The 19630-nt window shown below is 32.6% G+C and overlaps 1 protein-coding gene across 1 annotated transcript in view; it reads left to right on the plus strand.

The window, feature by feature from the left end:
* MTREX (Mtr4 exosome RNA helicase) overlaps nucleotides 1-19630 on the plus strand; it is a 77129-nt gene that overhangs the window by 20266 nt on the left and 37233 nt on the right. Inside the window, exons 9-16 of the mRNA XM_039869949.1 lie at nucleotides 487-585; nucleotides 1067-1169; nucleotides 2572-2703; nucleotides 3583-3662; nucleotides 4960-5070; nucleotides 10185-10286; nucleotides 12345-12470; nucleotides 16344-16494. Of these exons, the coding sequence (XP_039725883.1) occupies nucleotides 487-585; nucleotides 1067-1169; nucleotides 2572-2703; nucleotides 3583-3662; nucleotides 4960-5070; nucleotides 10185-10286; nucleotides 12345-12470; nucleotides 16344-16494 (904 nt within the window). The remainder of the gene's footprint in view (nucleotides 1-486; nucleotides 586-1066; nucleotides 1170-2571; nucleotides 2704-3582; nucleotides 3663-4959; nucleotides 5071-10184; nucleotides 10287-12344; nucleotides 12471-16343; nucleotides 16495-19630) is intronic.

The raw sequence follows: 19630 nt of genomic DNA on the forward strand, positions 1-19630 counted from the left end.
TCTGTAAGCTATTTAATGGTGTTTTGGTGACACCCATGTTTGCTCCTGTAGGATAGAAACCAAGTGGATCTTTTAGATGAACTAGATCAACCTGCTGCTTTATTAAGGCTTTGAGAACCCTCAGTGGGGCCGAAAAGTTCCATTTTACCTTAGGGAAAATTCTCTTTCAGCATACTACTGCTCTGTAGAAACAGGCATCTTTTTTTTTTTTTCTATAGCATCACAGGTCTAGGATATGAATCTAAGATTATTATTGAAGCTTAAATCTTGTATTTGGCTCTGATTAGGAAATTGGTAATATTGAACAAACAGATGGTAGTATAATTTAATAGACCTAATTTTTCCACCTTTTTCTCTTGCCTAGTTTTAAAGTGATTTTTATAAAGTTTTTCTTTTTTCAAGGTCTTTTAGGTAGGTCAGATACACAGTATTATTATTGAAGAAATAAAATACTACATGTTTAATTATATTTTTTTCTTTTTACAGCCTTGTCATGTAATTTACACAGATTATCGGCCTACTCCATTGCAGCACTACATTTTTCCAGCTGGAGGGGATGGCCTGCACCTTGTAGTTGATGAAAATGTAAGGGAGTAATTGTCACTCTTATATTTGTAATGTCATACTTTTGTTGTTTATACCTGTTTTTCCTTAAACTAGAGAATAGTACAGAACCATTTTTTTCCTTAAATTGTTTTATGGTCCAAAGTTGTTGGTTTTGTGTTGTATATATTTTTATTTCAAAAAATTTATTTAAGACTTATATGTTTCTCTTGTGCATAGATTAGATTTCCTTCCTTTCCCTATATTTTTTAAATGCATGTAGAGTAGGGACTCTAGACATGTTTCAGGTATCTTAGGTTTTGCTTTTTCCAGTTTTAATACCTCTTTATCACCTTTTATTACCTCTTACCACACATAATTTTTGAACTATTTTAGTGACCTTTGTTATAATTATTATTAAATTATTTTTATTATTTGAGGAAGCTTTGTTTTGATGTGTGAAAAATGTTTGGATTAGGATTAAATGTTAATGAAGTTACATAGAAAAATATCTCTAATTCAGGGTGACTTCAGAGAAGATAATTTTAATACCGCAATGCAAGTTCTTCGAGATGCTGGTGATTTGGCAAAAGGAGATCAGAAGGGGCGGAAAGGAGGAACAAAAGGTAATTTGGAACTTCTTTTGAGGGAATTTTACATGTAAATTGTATTTTCAAATGACATTTTTTTTTCTTCAGGAAGTTATATAAAGATCTAGATAATGTACAGTCAAATCGAATGAATAAAGGTTGATTTCTTTTTCCTGCCTGACATTTGTTGAGATATAATTCACATACTATACAGTTCACCCATTAAAGTGTATCATTCAGTGGTTATTAGTATATTCACAGAATTATGCAACCATCACTACAGTCATTTTTTTATTGAGATATAATTTATGTACCATAGTTGTCACCATTTTTAATATAATCACAAAGTTATGCTACTCTCTAATTCTAGAATATTTCCATCAACTCAAAAAGAAACCCATACCCCATTAGTAGTCATTTCTTCTTTTCCCCAAATCTCTTTTCCTCACTCTTCAGCCTTTGCTAATCACTTTATTTTTCTGGACATCACATGTAAATGGAATCATACTATGTCTGATCTTTTGCATCTTAGCATGTTTTCAGGGTTCATCCATGTTATAGCATGTATCAGTACTTCATTCCTTTTTATGTTCAAATAACATTCTATTGTATGAATATACTATATTTTATTTATCCATTCATTAGTTGATGGATTTTTGGGTTGTTTCCACTTTTTGATTGTTGCAAATAATGCTGCTGTAAACATTTGTGTTATTCAAGAATATATGTTTTCTTGTGAATACATAGCCCCTACCCCTAGGAGTGGAATTGTTGAATCATGTGGAAATTCCGTGTTTTACCTTTTGAATAACTGCCAGATTATTTTCCAAAGTGGCTGCACTATTTACATTCCCATCAGAAGGGTATGAGGTTTCCATTTTCTCCATATCCTTGACAGTACTGTAATCTGTCTATGTGATTATCATCATCCTAATAGTATGAAGTGGTATCTCAATCTGGTTTTGATTTACATTTCCATTGTAGCTAATGATGTTGAGTATGTATTCATGTGCTTATTGGCCATTTGTATATCTTCTTTGGAGAAATATTTACTCAAATTCTTTACCCATTTAGAAATTACATTGTCTTTTTGTTGCGTTGCAAGTAATCTTTATATGTTCCGGATACTAGACCCTTATAAAATACGTGATTTGCAAATATTTTCTCTCATGTTGTGGGTAAGGATTGTCTTTTCACTTTATTGTTGATGTTTTTTGAATTAAAAAAAATTTTGATTTTGATGAAATCTAATTTATCTGTTACTTTTTGTTGTTATTGCTTGTGCTTTTGATGTCATATCCAAGAATGCTTTCTGTAACCCCAAATCATGAAGATTTACTATATATTTTAAAAGAGTTTTGTAGTTTTAGATTTTGTGTTTAGGTCTATGATCCATCTTGAATTAATTTTTGGGTATGTTGTTATATACTCTTTGCAGGACCATCAAATGTGTTCAAGATTGTGAAGATGATTATGGAAAGGAATTTTCAACCTGTAATTATTTTCAGTTTTAGTAAGAAAGATTGTGAAGCCTATGCACTTCAAATGACCAAATTAGATTTCAACACAGGTACTTTATAATTTTAGTATAGTTTTAATGTTCTGGGAAAATGTAAATATATATCCGATAAGGCATTATCAATTATATACTGATAGGATATGCAATTGACCTTATAGTTGCAGTAGCAGGTACTCATCACATTCGTAAAATCTTTAAGAGATCCTTGATTTGTCATTTCTTTCCTTGCCTTCTCTTTTCTTTTATTCGAAGGTATAAGTATATTGCTATGTGTAAAATCCAAAGAACCATACTGAGAAATACTAGAATCATAACCTTTTTATACTTTGTCACCATGAGCTCCTTAGTTACTGTGGTTCTGTGACTCCTTAGGGGGCATTCTCTTTCTCACACCTCCTTGTGTGTAGAAAGTACTCCGGTTTGTTTTTCTAGAAATCCAAACTGGGAATTCTTGACCTTTACCTAACCTTTACGTAATCTTAACCTTTACCTAACCTTTACCTAATCTGTTTAGTTCAACAGATATTTATTGGCTTTTTATTATTTAATAGACACTGTTCAAGAAGGCAGTGTAATGGGTAAGAGCATAGGCTTTGGAATTGTTCTAACAGTTACTAGCTGTGCCCATTATTTGCTCTAAGTTTCACTTAATAGTGGATAGTAATAATCCTGTGACTGTTAAATATTACATATAGAGCACTTAGTGTATTGTTACTATTTTTATAAGATAGTACTTTTATTCATGGATTTAGTCTGCTATATTTGCTTTGAAAGGTAGTGAATTTTATTAAATAATTACTTAACCATTTTAATCTACTTTTCTTTCTATCTCAAATACTGACTTTTCCTTTACCCTTTATAGACTCTTCTTTTCAGTGTTTGATATTACTGACTTATTTAGATATTTATGTCCGTTTAATTTTCTCTTAGATGAAGAAAAGAAGATGGTCGAAGAAGTATTCAGTAATGCAATTGACTGCTTGTCGGATGAAGATAAAAAGCTCCCTCAGGTTTGTGTTTAATGTCACTAAAGTATGGATATTAATAGATAGCATATATTCACTTTGCATTAATTCTTGTTTTTTTTACTATATCGCATTGTTTGCACACTGCAGTAAACATGTTGCATCAAGCACCGAAATAATGCCTTTATATTTTAAATTTCTGAAAAGGTGAGAAAAGGAAAGATTTGCTGCCTGAGGGAACTCTTCTCTGAAAGTTATTATGGTCTAGAAATTACTGCTTCTGTTCCTATACTGTAAAATTACTAATGTTAGTTATAAGTCATTAAATTCCTTAAGGCTACCAGACAAAACAAGAGCACACACCTAATGAAGTCATGTATATTTAGTGAGGAACATAATGTCCACTTTGCTTTAATATAGTGGCCTTTTCCTTTGTCTATTAGAATTGCCTGTGGAGTTCTGAAATACTCTTAATGCCTGGGTGTCACTGCCAGAGATTCTGACTTAATTGGTCTGATGTTTTATTATTTGAAACATATTATATGATGTTTGTTGTTATTCGGTTATTAGAATCTTTCAGAAGCTCTCCAGGGGTTTCTAATTTCTATCCAACTCTGAGAACTACTGCTTTAGTCCAGTATAACATATGAAAGTTTTATTTTGTGTAAAGTTGGGAGGTCATAGTCTGCTTACAAATGATTGCTTTGATTATGAGTGCTTTATGCTAAGACTGCAATAGCATGTTTTCTGGTATTTAACATTACTACTTAATATACAAAATGTATTGTAATTTTTTTTCCCAGTTGAATTATTATATCTAAGGACTGAGCCATCTTTGTTATCCTAGCATACTTCTAATAGCAGATATTTAATGGCATTTGATATAGTGTTAAAGAGAATGAACTCTTCAATAATTCATTTGTTTTTAAATGGAGAACATATTTGTATTAAATATGCTTTATAGTTTGTTTTTGTTTTTGGTTTGGTTTGAATTGGCCGGTATTTAAGTTTATTTTGTGCAGATACAAACTTTGCCTTCATAACTTTTAATTTTTTTGGAGGAGATGAAGGGATGCTGAAAATTTGAGGCAGCAAAACATTTATAAAGTTTATTTAGAACATGCATTTCATGTTTTTTCATAAAGGAAGCTAAAACAAATATATAGTTTTGAGTTTAATAACCTGTGGGATATGGCTTTGGTTTTTCCTTTTATTCTGAAAAGGTTATATAAAGTTTTTTTAAATAGAATTCTTTCTTGTCTATTTTTCTTAATTTGATTGGTTTAACATTTTTAATTTCCTCTTTCTCCATCTCATTGTAAAATAAACTTTCCAATTGCAGGTTGAACATGTACTTCCTCTTTTGAAGCGGGGAATTGGTATTCACCATGGTGGTTTACTTCCTATTTTGAAAGAAACTATAGAAATTCTTTTTTCTGAAGGATTGATAAAGGTATGATTTTATTTTTATTTTTTATGCCCTAGAATTGTGTGAACAGCTTGAAAATTATCTAGAACACCGTTTATAGACAGGTTTATATTGTTTTGCTTTTTATTTTTAAACCGGATAATATGGAATGACAGCTAATGAACTTGATTTTTATATATAATGTTACACAGGTTTCCCCCTCTATCCCAAGCTAGAAGGTTCCTATGAAGCTATTGTAAGCTAAAATGGCATAAATCAAAGAAGTAATTACCATTAATTTATATGGAAAATTTTTTGAGTGTTTCCAGACCCAGTATTCAACACAGAATGTCTTTATTTTGTTGACCGCCATCAAAACACTTAATTAGTAGGAGAGGGGAAATGGCATAGATGATAGAGGCTTCGTTCATTTCTCTTGCACCCATATCAAAGTTATGACAGAAACATGGAGCAAACAGCAAGTAAAGTTGCCTGGAATCTAGGTGAACAGAGCCCTACAGCTAGGGAGAGAAATAATTAATCAACTTGCAATAGTAGAAGGTAGCGGGTAAAGACATGAGATTGCCAGGGCCCTAGCAGTTGAGCAGGACAGAGGCCACGGCAGCAGCAGCTGCAGACACTTCTTTTTTTTTTTTTAATTATTATTTTATATTTATTTATTTTTATGGTGACATTGGTTAACAAAATCCAATAAGTTTCAGCTGTATACTTTAATTGTAAGGCATATATATATATATATATATATATATATATATATATATATATTTACTTACTTACTTACTTACACTGTGTGTTCATCTTCCAGAGTTAGTTTTCTTTCTGTCACCACATATTTTACCCCCTCTACCCCATCTACCTCCCTTTTACCCCCTCCCCTCTGGTAACCACTAGTTTATTGTCCAAGTCTATGAGTCTCTGTCCTGTTCATTTGTTTTTTTAGGTTTATATCCCACATATAAGTGATATGTGATTTTCAACTTTTTCTGTTTGGCTTATTTCGCTTAGCATGGTTATCTTGAGGTCCATCCATGTTGTCGCAAATGGCAGTATTTCATCTCTTCTTATGGCTAAGTAATATCCCATTGTATATATATACCACAGATTCTTTAGCCAGTCATCTATTGTAGGACACTTCGGTTGCTTCCACATCCTCGCCACTATGAATAATACTGCTATGAACAACAGTGTGCAAATATCTTTTTGGATATGGGTTTTCAAGTGCAGACACTTCTTAAAGGGGCCATGTCTGCGAGCCGACTTTTGCAGTGATGGATCTGCTCACCTGAGAACCAGTGGCTGGTTGGCTGCATGGGGAGCACCAGGGACTTAAAGGGGGACACTAAGTTGTCCAAGTGAAGGCTGGAGGCAAGGCTATCTCCCCAATAGAAATGCCGATGGTATCTATTGTTCTTCTTTTGAGGCCTCCCCACCTCCCAGTGTGCGGATGCAGTGCCACTATAGCTGAGACTTCATCAAACAGGATAACCAAGGTCTCTCCACCCAGAGGATTACCTGAAACTCCGCCTCCCCCACCTCACGGCCCCACCCAAGCCATATCCAGTTGTATCCTCAACAGGTCTGGTGCTTCTTGTTGAGCAGTGCCAAGACTCATACTGATGGCAGCTGGCCTTGGTTTCTGGTGTGGTTTCTTGAGGCAACTCTAAGCACAGCATCTGTGGATTGCTTGCTGAATCTTAGCAGGTGGCCTTGGAGGGGCACACACGGGGGCTAAACTTGGCCTGCAGCTGAACCCCTCTCAGGACTGTGCCACTAGACTCCTACTACACAAAGCCACACTAATAAGACCAGAAGACTTAGGAGCTTTTCTTAGGATATAGAAAGACTCAGAAAGACAACCAATATGGGAATACAAAGAAGCAGAAACCATATGAGAGAACAGAACAGAGATCCAGGAATAATGGAGTCAAGTAATCTAAAAGATGCAGAGTCCCAAACACTGGTTATAAAGATGCTCAATGAACTTAAGGGAAGTATAGGTGAATTCAATGAGAACTTTAACAAAGAGATAAAAAAAAAATGGAAATGGAAATTATAAAAGGGAACCAGCTGGAAATGAAGAACACAGATGAGTATATTAGAGAGAATAAACAGGATAAAGAAGAGGATTGAACTACTGATACAAAGGACGGGGAAGCCAAGGACACTCAATCAGAATGGCAAGAAAAAAGAAGCCAAGACTGTAATTTAAGGAGCCTATGGGACACAATTCAATGTAAAAATATCCATGTCATAGGGATACCTGAAGGAAAACAAGAAGATGAAGAGCTATTTGAAGAAATAACGATGGAAAACTTCTCTCACCCAGTAAAGGCAATAGACATACAACCCCAGGAAGCTCAGAGAGTCCCAAAAAAGATGAACAAAGAGGCCCACACCAAGACATTATAATTAAAATACCAAAGATTAAATACAAAAAATATTAAAAGCAGCAAGAGAAAAACAGTTATGTACAAGGAAGCAGCCATAAGATTGGCAGCTGATTTCTCAAAAGAAACTACAGAACAGAAGGACTTGTACAAAATAGTAAATGTGATGAAAACCCAGGATCTACAACCAAGAATACTTTATTCAGCAAAGCTATCATTTAGAGTCGAAGGACAGATCAAGAGCTTCTCAGACAAAAATAAACTAAAGGAATTTATCAACACCAAGCCACTATTACAGGAAATGTTGGAGGAATTTCTTTAAGAGGAAAAGACATATATCAAAAACAGGAATAAAGAATGGTAATAACTACATTCCTATCAATAAGTACCTCAAATGGAAAAGAATTAAGTGCTCCAGCCAAAAGATAGAGTTGCTGAATGGATAAGAAATAATGGATAAAAAACAAGACCCCTACTTACGCTGCCTACAAGAGACACACTTCAGATTAAAAGATACACACAGACTAAAAGGAAGGGGATGGAAAAAGATACTGCCTTGATGGACTTACAGGGTATTGCACTGAATGAAATGGGTCAGATAGAGAAAGACAAATATTGCTTTATTTCATGTACATGTGGAATGTAAAGAACAAAATAACAATAAAAGCCGAAATAAACTCATAGATATAGAAGATATTTTGAGGGCTACTAGATGGAAGGGGTTTGGGGAGATGGCAGAAAAAAGGCAAAGAGATTAAGTACAAATAGTTACAAAATAGACATGGAGATATAAAGTGTAGCATAAGGAATATAGTTAATGTAATATGTAAGGAGAAAGGAGTACTAGATTTAGTGGGGTGATCACTTCATGAGTTATATAGTTCTCTAATCACTGCTGTACAACTAAAACATTATTGTATGCCAACTATAATTGAAGAAAAACTCATTGTACAATGTAAATTCGAGCAACTAATTGTTACGTTTCAATAAAGCTGGGGGGGAAAAAAACGCTTAGTTACATCCAGTTTTGTGCTAAGTGTAACACCCTTACCAGTTCTCTTGGGCTTTTCTGTTTCATTTGGACACATCTTGCTAACAGATGCGTAAAATAAACCAATATAAAACACACATGCTCATAGACACAGCTCAAAGCTCTGGTGCTTTTGCTGAGTATAGTTCCTGGATGGAGCTTGGCTGTGCCACTCTCACTGCTAGGGTGCATGTGGCCTCTATAATTGTTCACTGCAAAACAGATGCTGAATGGTGTTTTTGCCTTTCATCTTTTTTCATAATAGGAAAAATCCTCACTGGGTTTCTCTCGGTTAGCCAAAACAGGTACTAATGAAGGTCTTTTGTAAAAGCAAAGCGATTTAACAATCTCGAAAAGCAGGGGTACCTGTACTTCATAAATTTGGGGCTGTAGATAAAATACCCTTTGTTTCCTTATATTTAAAGTAAGAAATGGTAACACTGTTGGATACAGTGTAGAATTTTATAAAAGATGCTATTATCAGAACTGAAGTTAATTCTGTAAGTGGATTCTTTTTTACATACAAATTAAAAGGATTAGTTTAGAGAGCTAAGAATTGCTGGTAGATTTACAAGAGAGCGTTTTAGGATATTCTGGTTTTAAACCAAAGACGGTCTGATTTAATTTGAAAAATTATGTTGATGTCTATACCCAGAAATAGGATATTAAAAATTGTATACAACTTCAAAATGTGGTCATAAGTTTATATTGACTTATAAATTATTTTATGTTTAAAAATCAGATGAGCATTTATAAAATTAGATTACAGATTTATCATGAGAACCTTAGTACAGAGTGGAATATTTAAAAGAAATATTCATTCTAAAGAACATACTTGAGGCATTTTAGATAAAGAATTGTTCACTAGTTATACCTGGATCCTGGTAAGGCCCTGTTGGTGTTCTCTAGATTGTATATTTTGTTAAAGCCCATTTTAAACAATCTTTTAAAAAATATATAAGTGAACTTGTTGATTGTAAAATTCAAATAGAATAATTGTACATAAAGTATCATCATTCACTTCATGTCCTAGAAATTTCCACTAGCATACATACAAATAATACATTCTTTTTTTAAACAAAAAAAATGATAATACTACCTGCCTTGTTATTCGATTTTGTCACATGCGTAGCTCTTCATCGTTTTTAACAAATGAATAGCATTCTATTAAGTTGATGAAATACAGTATATTTATCTTCTTTCTGCTTGATGAAAATTTAGATTATTTAATAGAACTTAAATGACTTGACTTGTACATATGCCTTTGTGTGTTTAAACCACACATAATTTTTTCGTGTAATAAAGTTTTTGTTGGTGAAGTCTTAGTGAACTTAAAGAGCCACTGATTCTGATCTCCCCTCACGGATCCTAACGGTGTTTTTAACTGCTGCATCATGAGTAAGGAAACCAGGAAATGTGACTCTGTTTAGAGAAATGTTCTAGAGCCTAATGATTTATCCATTAGAGAGTAGTAGTCTCTCCAGGTTACCACCACTGGAATTTAAGAAAGTATTTTTCTTGAATTAAAATTTTCTAGGATGCAAGAGATATTTAATAATACTTAATAATTTTATATATAAAACTCTGAAATGTATCTGAGAATAGTACGTTGTCATAATTTTAGTATAGTCTCAACAGCTAATTTTAAAAATTAATGATTGGTTATTATAAAACTAGATATTCATCTTAAAATACACGATTAATTGTATTTATTTATTTAGGCCTTATTTGCCACAGAGACTTTTGCTATGGGAATTAACATGCCAGCTAGAACTGTTTTATTTACAAATGCCCGAAAATTTGATGGGAAAGATTTCCGATGGGTAAGTAAAATAATTCAGATATTGAAATAACTTTTTAATTGTTTTATGTAAGGTGATTGTGACACATGTAAATCTTTCGAGATTTTCATTTCTAAATACTCAAGAACTTGTACCTGAGCTAATACAGGTTATCAAGGTTAAACTTCAGATTCTTCACATGTTTATCCTTTAGCCAAAAAAAAAAAAATCAGCAAAAATAGACTCTTTTAAGTCAAAGAATTTGGTCTTAAGGGAGGGATTAAGTGTGCAAATGATTCCTAAAGGCTTTAAATATACATAGAATTTTCATTTCTTAAAGCTTAAGGTATTTAAAGCACATCTACTGTAGGCGGAGTTGCAGCTCACTATTATACACTTCAGGTTTAAAATGGAGGTTTTCATAGGTTTGCACATACATCTTTTCTAAGACAGAAGGAAAGAAAGTTGAGGTAATAGGTGAAACTATTTTATTGTGGACTCTGAGAAGTACGTATAGGAAGGATAAAGTATAAGAAGGGTCGGAGAAGGCTTCATAGTGAAGGCAGTCCTTAAACTGAGCAATAATAGCAGATGGGTATTTACTAGGCAGACATTGGAATATCACAGGGGTGAAAAGCAGGTTAGAAGGAGAGAGATTTCTAGTTTGAGTATCCAGTGCAAGCCAAAGTTTCACATCATCTGGCATTTGGAGAAAATTGTTAAGTAATCAACTATTCCTTAACATTTTATCTTTGAAAATGATTCTTTTCTGCTTACAGAAGTTTCTGGCAGTAGTTACTCATCAAATGATTGAAAAGTGCCCATGGTAGCATTGTAAAGGCAAATTTTTATTTTTATTTTAAAATATATTGGATGCTATACAAAAGAGAAATATAAGTATAGGGAGATAGTGCCATTTCTCTTTAGAAATTTTTATATTGCCTTTAAAAATTTCTTGTAACATAACGTTAAAATTGACCTTTCAAAAAATTAATTCAGTGTTTTTTTAATTGCAAAGCAGGTAAAAGTTTTTCATATGTTTTATATTTTAAATTAGTATAAAATTTAAAGTGCTTCATAATCTACCAGTTTAAAATTATTTAATTCTCTGAATAAAATTAATGCTACAAGAAAACAAGTAAATAAGTGTTTTGTGACTTTACATGCTCTTGGCATCTCATGGACTACAGGGTAAGGATACAGAGGATAGTGGATCAATAAGAAAGCAACCTTTTCTTGAAGATTCAGGGTCATAATTATGAAATATAAAAATCATAATGTGTCATGATGTAATGATGCCTTTGGGCCTTGTTGAGATTTTATCAGACTGCGATTTTGAAATATTCTTTTCTGATATTTTTTAGGATTTTTTTTGTCATTTTTTCTGGCGCCTGCCTTGTTCCCAGGATGTTAGCTTTGTTTTCGATGCTATCAGTTATATGCATTCTTGTAGCATAGTGGTTCATAACACTTCTTAAGTCATATATTTTTTGAGAAGCTGGAAACTGGATCCTTTCCACAGGAAAATAGTATACATGTACTTACAGATGAAACTTTGCCCAGTGTTCAGGTGGTTTATTTTCACCCTGAAAACCTGTACATAGGGGCCTTATTAACCTTTCTCCACTAGGTTTTTCTTAGTGATGAATGGACTCTACCAAACTCTAAGAACATATACTGTGAAAATAGGAGAGAATTTTGCTTTTTTTTAAAAAAAAAAAGTTAATTTTATAGTAATCTCCTTCTATAAATTAAAATTTATTATCAAATTAGAATTAGTATATAATAGAGTTCGCTTTCTTAGACTTTGCCGTTTTCTAGAATATCTAGCTTAAAGATATTTTTTATGACAGTGAATTGGCTGATACTTCCCTGTAGCTATGGTGGGTTTGATCATTTTAGACCTAAAATTTAAACAGTCTTAAATGTCTTTCATTTTTGAGTTTTTACTTACACTCTCTTAAAAGTTCATGTTTTTAATCATGTCTCCTTTTTTAGAATATAGAACTTGTGCTTGTATGTTTTATGATGAAAAAAAATTATGAATATTTTTTACCAGGTTTTTTCCTAAATGCAGAATTTTTAATTATGTTCATTCAGATTTCCTCGGGTGAATATATTCAAATGTCTGGTCGTGCTGGAAGAAGAGGAATGGATGATAGAGGAATTGTAATTCTTATGGTAGATGAAAAGATGAGCCCAACAATTGGAAAACAATTACTTAAGGTAACCAGGTTAAGATTTTGTGTCTTCACCAGGAATTTGAGAAAAATACTTCAGGAGCCACTTTGAAATTAGTTGTTAGTTTAGATGCCTTTCTAAGTATGATACTATCTGGGCTTGAGAAGGTAGAAAAGGGTAACTGCTCAAAGTGCTGGTATTTTGTACCCTGCTTTCTGTTCTCATAGGTGAAGAACAACTCATGTCATGTGAAGATACCCAGAGCGGGTGGAAATATTTACTTTGTCCTTCAAATTTAAGATAACGTTTATATCTACTCCCTCTAATTGCTCTTCACCTACCAGAACAGAAAGTAAGGAACACATCAGTATTTTGGGTAGTTACCTTCCTCTACCATTGCAAGCCCAGGTAGCTTAATAAATGATTAATTCCATGATCTACCATTCTTTTTCAGTCTATCTATTAAATTTATTTTTTAAGCTTTATTTCAAATCAGCCTGTTCATTTTTCTTGCTTAGTACTTGTGTTTTGGATTGTCTAAAATTTTTATTCTTTTGTTTTAAAGAGCTTCTCAAGAAAGTTCAACTTGTTTTTCTCGTCCTCTCCCAATAGTAAGAAATTATTAAGAAAAATCCCTAGAGAAAACTGTTAATAAGATAGGAAACTTAACATTAATTAAAAATATAAAATTAGCTGCCAGCTCATTAGCTATTTTAAATTAAAGCTTCAAAACACATTAAGACATACATAGGTCAGTGTCTCTTTGAAGTAGACTGTGCTCAACTTTTAAAACATGAGAATCACATGGAGAATTTGAGATACAGGTTTGGGGGAAGCCTGGTATGCCAAAGCAAACATAGGTAAAGGTATTTTTGTTTTGTATGTTTTCGTATGAGTGAAGATGAAGCTTGTTTGTACATATTCATAGTGATCATACGATGTTTTATTTTTAAAGATTAATACTTAGAAACCTACTTTTAAACATCTGTGTAACTTTAGTACTTCATGTAAGGTAAATAACAAGACTGAAATTTTACATTTTTATTCTTTTTTAAAAATTGTATGAGATAAACAGTTTTTCTTTCCTTGTCCTTTATATAGAAAGAATTGAATCAGGTTGTCAAATTGTAGCAGGTAATAATATTTTAATGACAGCATCTGGTTCCATTAGTACAGATTTTTCATTCCATCTATCTCCCTGGATTTGGTACTGTATAAGTGTAAATTTCTGTCTCCTTTCATTTCATTAAAAAACATTTAAAAAATTTTATTGTGCAAAGAACACATGAGATTTATCATCTTAACAAATTTTTAAGTTGTAAATTATGTCATTCTTGTCTATAGATAACAGTGTTGTACAGCAGATCTCCAGAGCTTATTTATCTTCCTTGACCGAAACCACATTGCTTTTTGATTAGTAATTCCCCATTTACCTCTCCCCTCAGTCTCTGGCAACCATCTCATTCTTTGCTTCCATGACTTTGACTGTTTTAGATTCCCCTTGTAAGTGGAATCATGCAGTATTTATCTTTCTGTGATTGGCTTATTTCACTTAGCATAAGGTCCTCAGAGTTCATCTACATGGCATATTGCAGAATTTCTTTTTAAAGGATCAGTAGTATTCCATTGTATGTATGTACCGCATTTTCTTTATTCATCTATTGATGGATATTTAGGTCATTTCCACATTTTGGCTGTTGTGAATAGTACTGCACTGAACTATTTAATATCTTGATTTCAGTTCTTTTGGGTAAATACCCAGAAGTGGGATTGCTGGATCAAATGTGACAAGGGTTCTCATTTATCCATTTTTAAAAGTAACTTTTTAAGACAGCTTTATCGAAGTATAATTCACATATCATACAATTTACTCATTTTTATGGTTTAAATATTTACAGTTTTGTCACCATTACAATTTGAGGACATTTTCATCAACCTTAACCCTGTATCCATTAACAGTCACTCCCCATTTCCTCCTAAGCTCTTCTCCTTTCCCCCAAGCCCTTGGCAAACCACTAATCTACTTTGTTTTTGTAGATTTGCTTCTTATAGACATTTCATATAAATGGAAACATACAATAATGTGACCTTTTGTATCTGGCTTCTTTCAGTTAGGCTACTGTTTTCAAGATTCATCCATATTTTAACATATATAAGTACTTTATTTTTTGATGAATAATACTCCATTGTATGGCTATCACATTTTATATATCCATTCATCAGTGAATGGACGTTTGGGTTATTTTCGTTCTTTGGCTATTGTGAATAACGATGCCATGCTGTGAACAGTTGTTTACAAGTTTTTGTGTGAGTATGATTTTATTTCTCTTGGCTGTATACCTAAGAGTGAAATTGCTGGGTCATATCGTAATTCTATATTTAACCTTTTGAGGCCAGTCTGTTTTTTTCTCAGCAGCAGTACCATTTTAAATTCTCACCAGCAATGAATGAGTGTTCTGATTTCTCTACATTCTAGCCAACACTTGTTATTTTAATTTATAACCTTTCTGTCCTTTTAATTTATAACCATTCTACTCAGTATGAAGTGTACCTTTCACTTACCACTGCCATCACCTCATGTATTTACCATGTGTATATGTGTGTGAGTGAGTGTGTGTGTGTGTGAGAGAGAGAGAGAGAGAGGTAGGAGGTAGGGAAATTATTACATTATTTTCCATTCTGTTTCATGGGGAGAAAATAAAATTTGGTATGACCTAAATTTCAGTACTTAAATAGTCATTGATTACTGCTGAATAAGGTGTTATATCACACTAGAATTATGTTTTGGCATGTCTGACAGCAGCATGCCAAATAAATTGGAGGGGAAGTTGAAACCAGAATAGTTAGGAGAATAGTTATAATAATCTAGATAAGATTGATGAAACTCTCAAATGATGTCAATGATAAACAAAAGAACTAATCGTAAGATATATCAAGGAAAAAATATATAACAGATGATTAATTAAAAGGGACAAAGCAAAAGAAACAAAACTCCTAAATTGGAACTTAAATGAGTAATCTTATTAACCATTAATCAAATGGATAATCTCACTAGTCATTAATATGTGTAAGAGGGAAGCTCAAGTCAGGAATGGGAAAGAACAAGAGAGAAATTTTGTTTTGGTATAACCATATTATTTAGCACCCATATCAGGGTACTCTTGTGAGAATGAAAGAGGATGCTTTAAATAATTATATCAGAACCACAGGTGTAAACTGGGACTATCCTGGGCTCACTTGGATACAATGTCAGAATACCATGTCGAGTTTCAGGTGCCCAAGAATTCAGATTGGTATATTCTGTAGAAGTTAGTTGAGAATATAGAAGCAGAGCTTGAGGTTAGAAATAAACATTTGTAATACTGAAGCTCCAAATTTCTTAGAGGAGGAAATAATAGAAAAGAAAAATAACAGATAACAGAAAAGTAAAGGTTGGGTCTATTTGTATAATAATGAAGTGGTTGAAGTTGTCTTTAATTTCTCTCTTCCCCAAGAATGTGGTTTTTCATACTAATGTATCTCCCTTTGGCCCTATTTCAAGGAAAGTAGGTAAAAATCAAGGTTTTAAGGACTTACTATCCCCTTAGGGTGAGCGGCTCTTGATTTGCCCTACACATTGGGCTTGGGGGCCAGAAAATGTAATCCTGTCAAATGCATAGAAGGCACACAGAGCTACATACTGGTAAATAGTATTTTAACTATTACTATCCTAGTTAGTAGTTTTGTTTTTTTCCCTTCACTTTCCAAAGACAACTATTTTATCACTTTGTATTGGTCATTTTAAAGGAAAGAACTTAATAACATTTCTATAGTGTTCCTTAACATAGAGTTAAATTATAAAGCAATTTAACAGGTTAAAAATATTTGTGTAAATTTATTCGAATAACTTAAAACATTGACTTTTTTTTTCTGTCTTAGGGCTCAGCTGATCCTCTAAATAGTGCTTTTCATTTGACCTACAACATGGTTTTGAACTTACTACGTGTAGAAGAAATCAATCCTGAATACATGTTGGAAAAATCCTTCTACCAGTTTCAGCATTATAGAGCAATTCCCGGAGTAGTAGAGAGTAGGTATAAAATTACCATAACAGAGCCTCATTTATCTAGGAGACTAAATAGCAAAATTATAGCATTATTGTTTTGGCCATTGTTTTTGTTGGTTTTGTTTTCTCATAAGCTAAATCTTGGTCCTTATATAAAGTAAGAACTGCACTCTGGTCATTGTAACCAATTAGGACATTTTCAAGTGAAAGTAAGAAAACCCTTTCAGGACACCTTTCTAATAGTTGATTCAAATTTAGTATATTTTATTGTTAAAGACACATAGCATGATAACTAATGTTCATGAATAATGATACAATAAAAAGCTTGGCATATTAAAAAATGTTTTTTAGTTTCAGGTATACAGTACATTGGTTAGACATTTACATAGTTTATGAAATAATCCCCCCAATTACTCTCTCACCCATCTGACGCTATACATAGCCATTACAATACTAATGACTACATACATTTCCTGTGCTTTACTCTACATTTTTGTGACTTTTTTAACTACTAATGTATACTTTTCTCTGCATCCTTGCCAACACTTGCTGTTTTTTGATTTATTGATGATTACCATTCTGACAGGTATGAGATGATAGCTCATTGTGGTTTTAATTTGCATTTCTCTGATGATTAGTGATCTTGAGCATCCTTTCATATGTCTGTTGGCCATCTGTATTTCCTCTTTGGAGAAATGCCTATTCAGATCTTCTGCCCATTTGCTGATTGAATTATTAGCTTGTTGTTGAGTTGTGTGTGTTCTTTATAAGTTTTGGATGTTGACCCCTTATTAGATGTATCATAGGCTGATGTCTGCTCCCATTCCATAAGTTGTCTTTTCCTTTTGTTGATGGTTTCCTTTGCTGGGCAAAAACTTTGTAGTTTGATGTAGTCTCATTTGTTTACTTTTTCCGGTATGTTAAAATTTGACTTCAAAGAGGCATGGATATCTTAGTCTTGCCCTTTCACTCTTTCTCATTGTAAAAGAATGCCATAGAATAAGTTTATAATAAGTTTATGAATGATTAAGGAAATATAATACTTTAACTTGGATTTAAGTTCGGTTCTTTTATTAGAATTTCTAGCTTCTAATATTAAAATAATGCTTTCTAAAGACCAGAAAGTAAGTGTTCTGTAATAACTACATTTAAGTAGAATTGTGTATTGATTCTTATCTTAGAGGATATTGTGGCTTGGGTAAATCTTATAAAAATGCATAGTCATTATGAAAGAAAAAAACACCAGAAAATTCAGCAAAGATACAGAGGAACATGAAAATCATTTGTAATCTCACATAGAGATAGCCGTACAACTATTAACTTGTAGTTCCTCCATCTTTTTTGTTTCCCATGCGACTACTTATTTTAAAGGCAGGATCAAATATGCAGTTTCTGTAATAGTAATGATGATGCTTATAATTGCTATCATTTGTTAAATATTTCCCCTATGCCTAGCCTTGCGTTAAATGCATTACATTCACTAGCTCACTGATTCTGGCTTTTAAAACTTAATTTCAAGTATCCTTCAAAAGTTTGACTTTTAGTGATTGCATAATATTTCCATTTTATAAATGTGCTACGATAAACAGTAAAGGCAAATTTGAGATACCTTTCTAATAAGTGTGGAATAGAACACTTTCAATCAATTTTTATGTACCTGCAAGTAAAGGAGGTATAGTAACGTACCTTAAGGAAAAAGGTTTAAAACATTTGAGTGAGTTAAAATCTTTTTTTTTTTTTTGATAGATCATAATTATTTCCTCTTTCCTTAATTTCTCCAGTTTTAATTAAGAGAGCTTCTTCATTACAAACTATAGATCTGGAAGGAGCTTTGGCATCATTTTACAGATTTTTTTCCTCAGCCATGCTGTTTTTATTAAGGCATAGGCCATCTTTTTTAATAGGATGAGAATAGATGTAACTTCTCTGACTGAAAAAAACAAGGATGAAAAAAGTAATTAAAAAAAGAGCTGGCTGGTTTTAAGGCTATCTTTACTTAATTTCCATAAGCAAAGCTATTGAATTTTTAAAACACACCTTATAAAATTAATGGCCTATGTATATTTTTAGATCATACTACTTTTTAAAATTTTCTTTTATTTAATGCCATTTATCGTGGTTATAAACTATGGCTTTAGCAAAGAGAAAGCTTTAAAGATATGATTCTAGGCTCAGACAATTTTATTTTTCAATTCTCGCAAAAAAGCGTATATGATAATAGAATAAAAAACGATATCAACAAGACATCGCAATAAAAGTATATAATAGAATAAAAAACGGTATCAACAAGATTTTATTGCATCGTGAATTTGGGTTTGAATTAAGGAGGTATTGAAATCAAATTAGTACTGAAGAAGGATATCCATTAATTTTACCTCATAGAAATTTCAGATAGTGTCATTGAAACAATGTAAGATTACAAGCTAGCTTAATAGTTTAAATAAAAAATAATTAAACTTTAAAATATTCCTCCTAGGCAATTGGCAGTAGGTCATACACTAGAATAATTACACAGACATGCATAGTTGGCAGTGTAGAGACTGAATAATAACCAAGAGAAAGAGGCTGCAAATTGGGGTACCTACCTTTGCTTTTTTCCCTCTTCTTTATAAAAATAATGTATTCTCAAAATCAGTCAATTACTTTTTCAACTTCACTTCATATTATTCTTTTGTAATTCATAGAAAATATCCCAGATACAGTGGAAGATAGATTGAGAACTCCAAGTGTTTTCCCATTTATTTAAAGCCCTTTTATGACTAGCTAGGCTCAGATTGTTCAATATAACTTGACCAAGAGTCAGCTACCTACTCCGTGAACTTAATTAAACATTACTACCATTTCTCCATCCCCTGTCCTATCTCCTCAAGCCCCAGCTGCTACTGTTATTCAGTGTAGTTCTGATTGACTTACCTTTTAAAAAGTTTGTGAGTAACATAATCTTTGACCCCTGAAGTTTCTATTATACACTTGAATCTTCTTGCAATTGAATAATCCCTGCATTTCTCTACTTCTGTTTTTAAAGAAGCAAGATCTGATATTCTAACTTTTAAAAACCAGTAAACAAGACTATATATTAAAAATATAATAGACTTTTAATGGAAGAGGTAGGAATTTAAGTGATGAAAGATATAATTGCAACACTTTTAGTAGAGTTTGC

This window comes from Pteropus medius, unplaced genomic scaffold, assembly GCF_902729225.1.
Source record: "Pteropus medius unplaced genomic scaffold, Ma_sr-lr_union100, whole genome shotgun sequence".
Taxonomy (NCBI): domain Eukaryota; kingdom Metazoa; phylum Chordata; class Mammalia; order Chiroptera; family Pteropodidae; genus Pteropus; species Pteropus medius.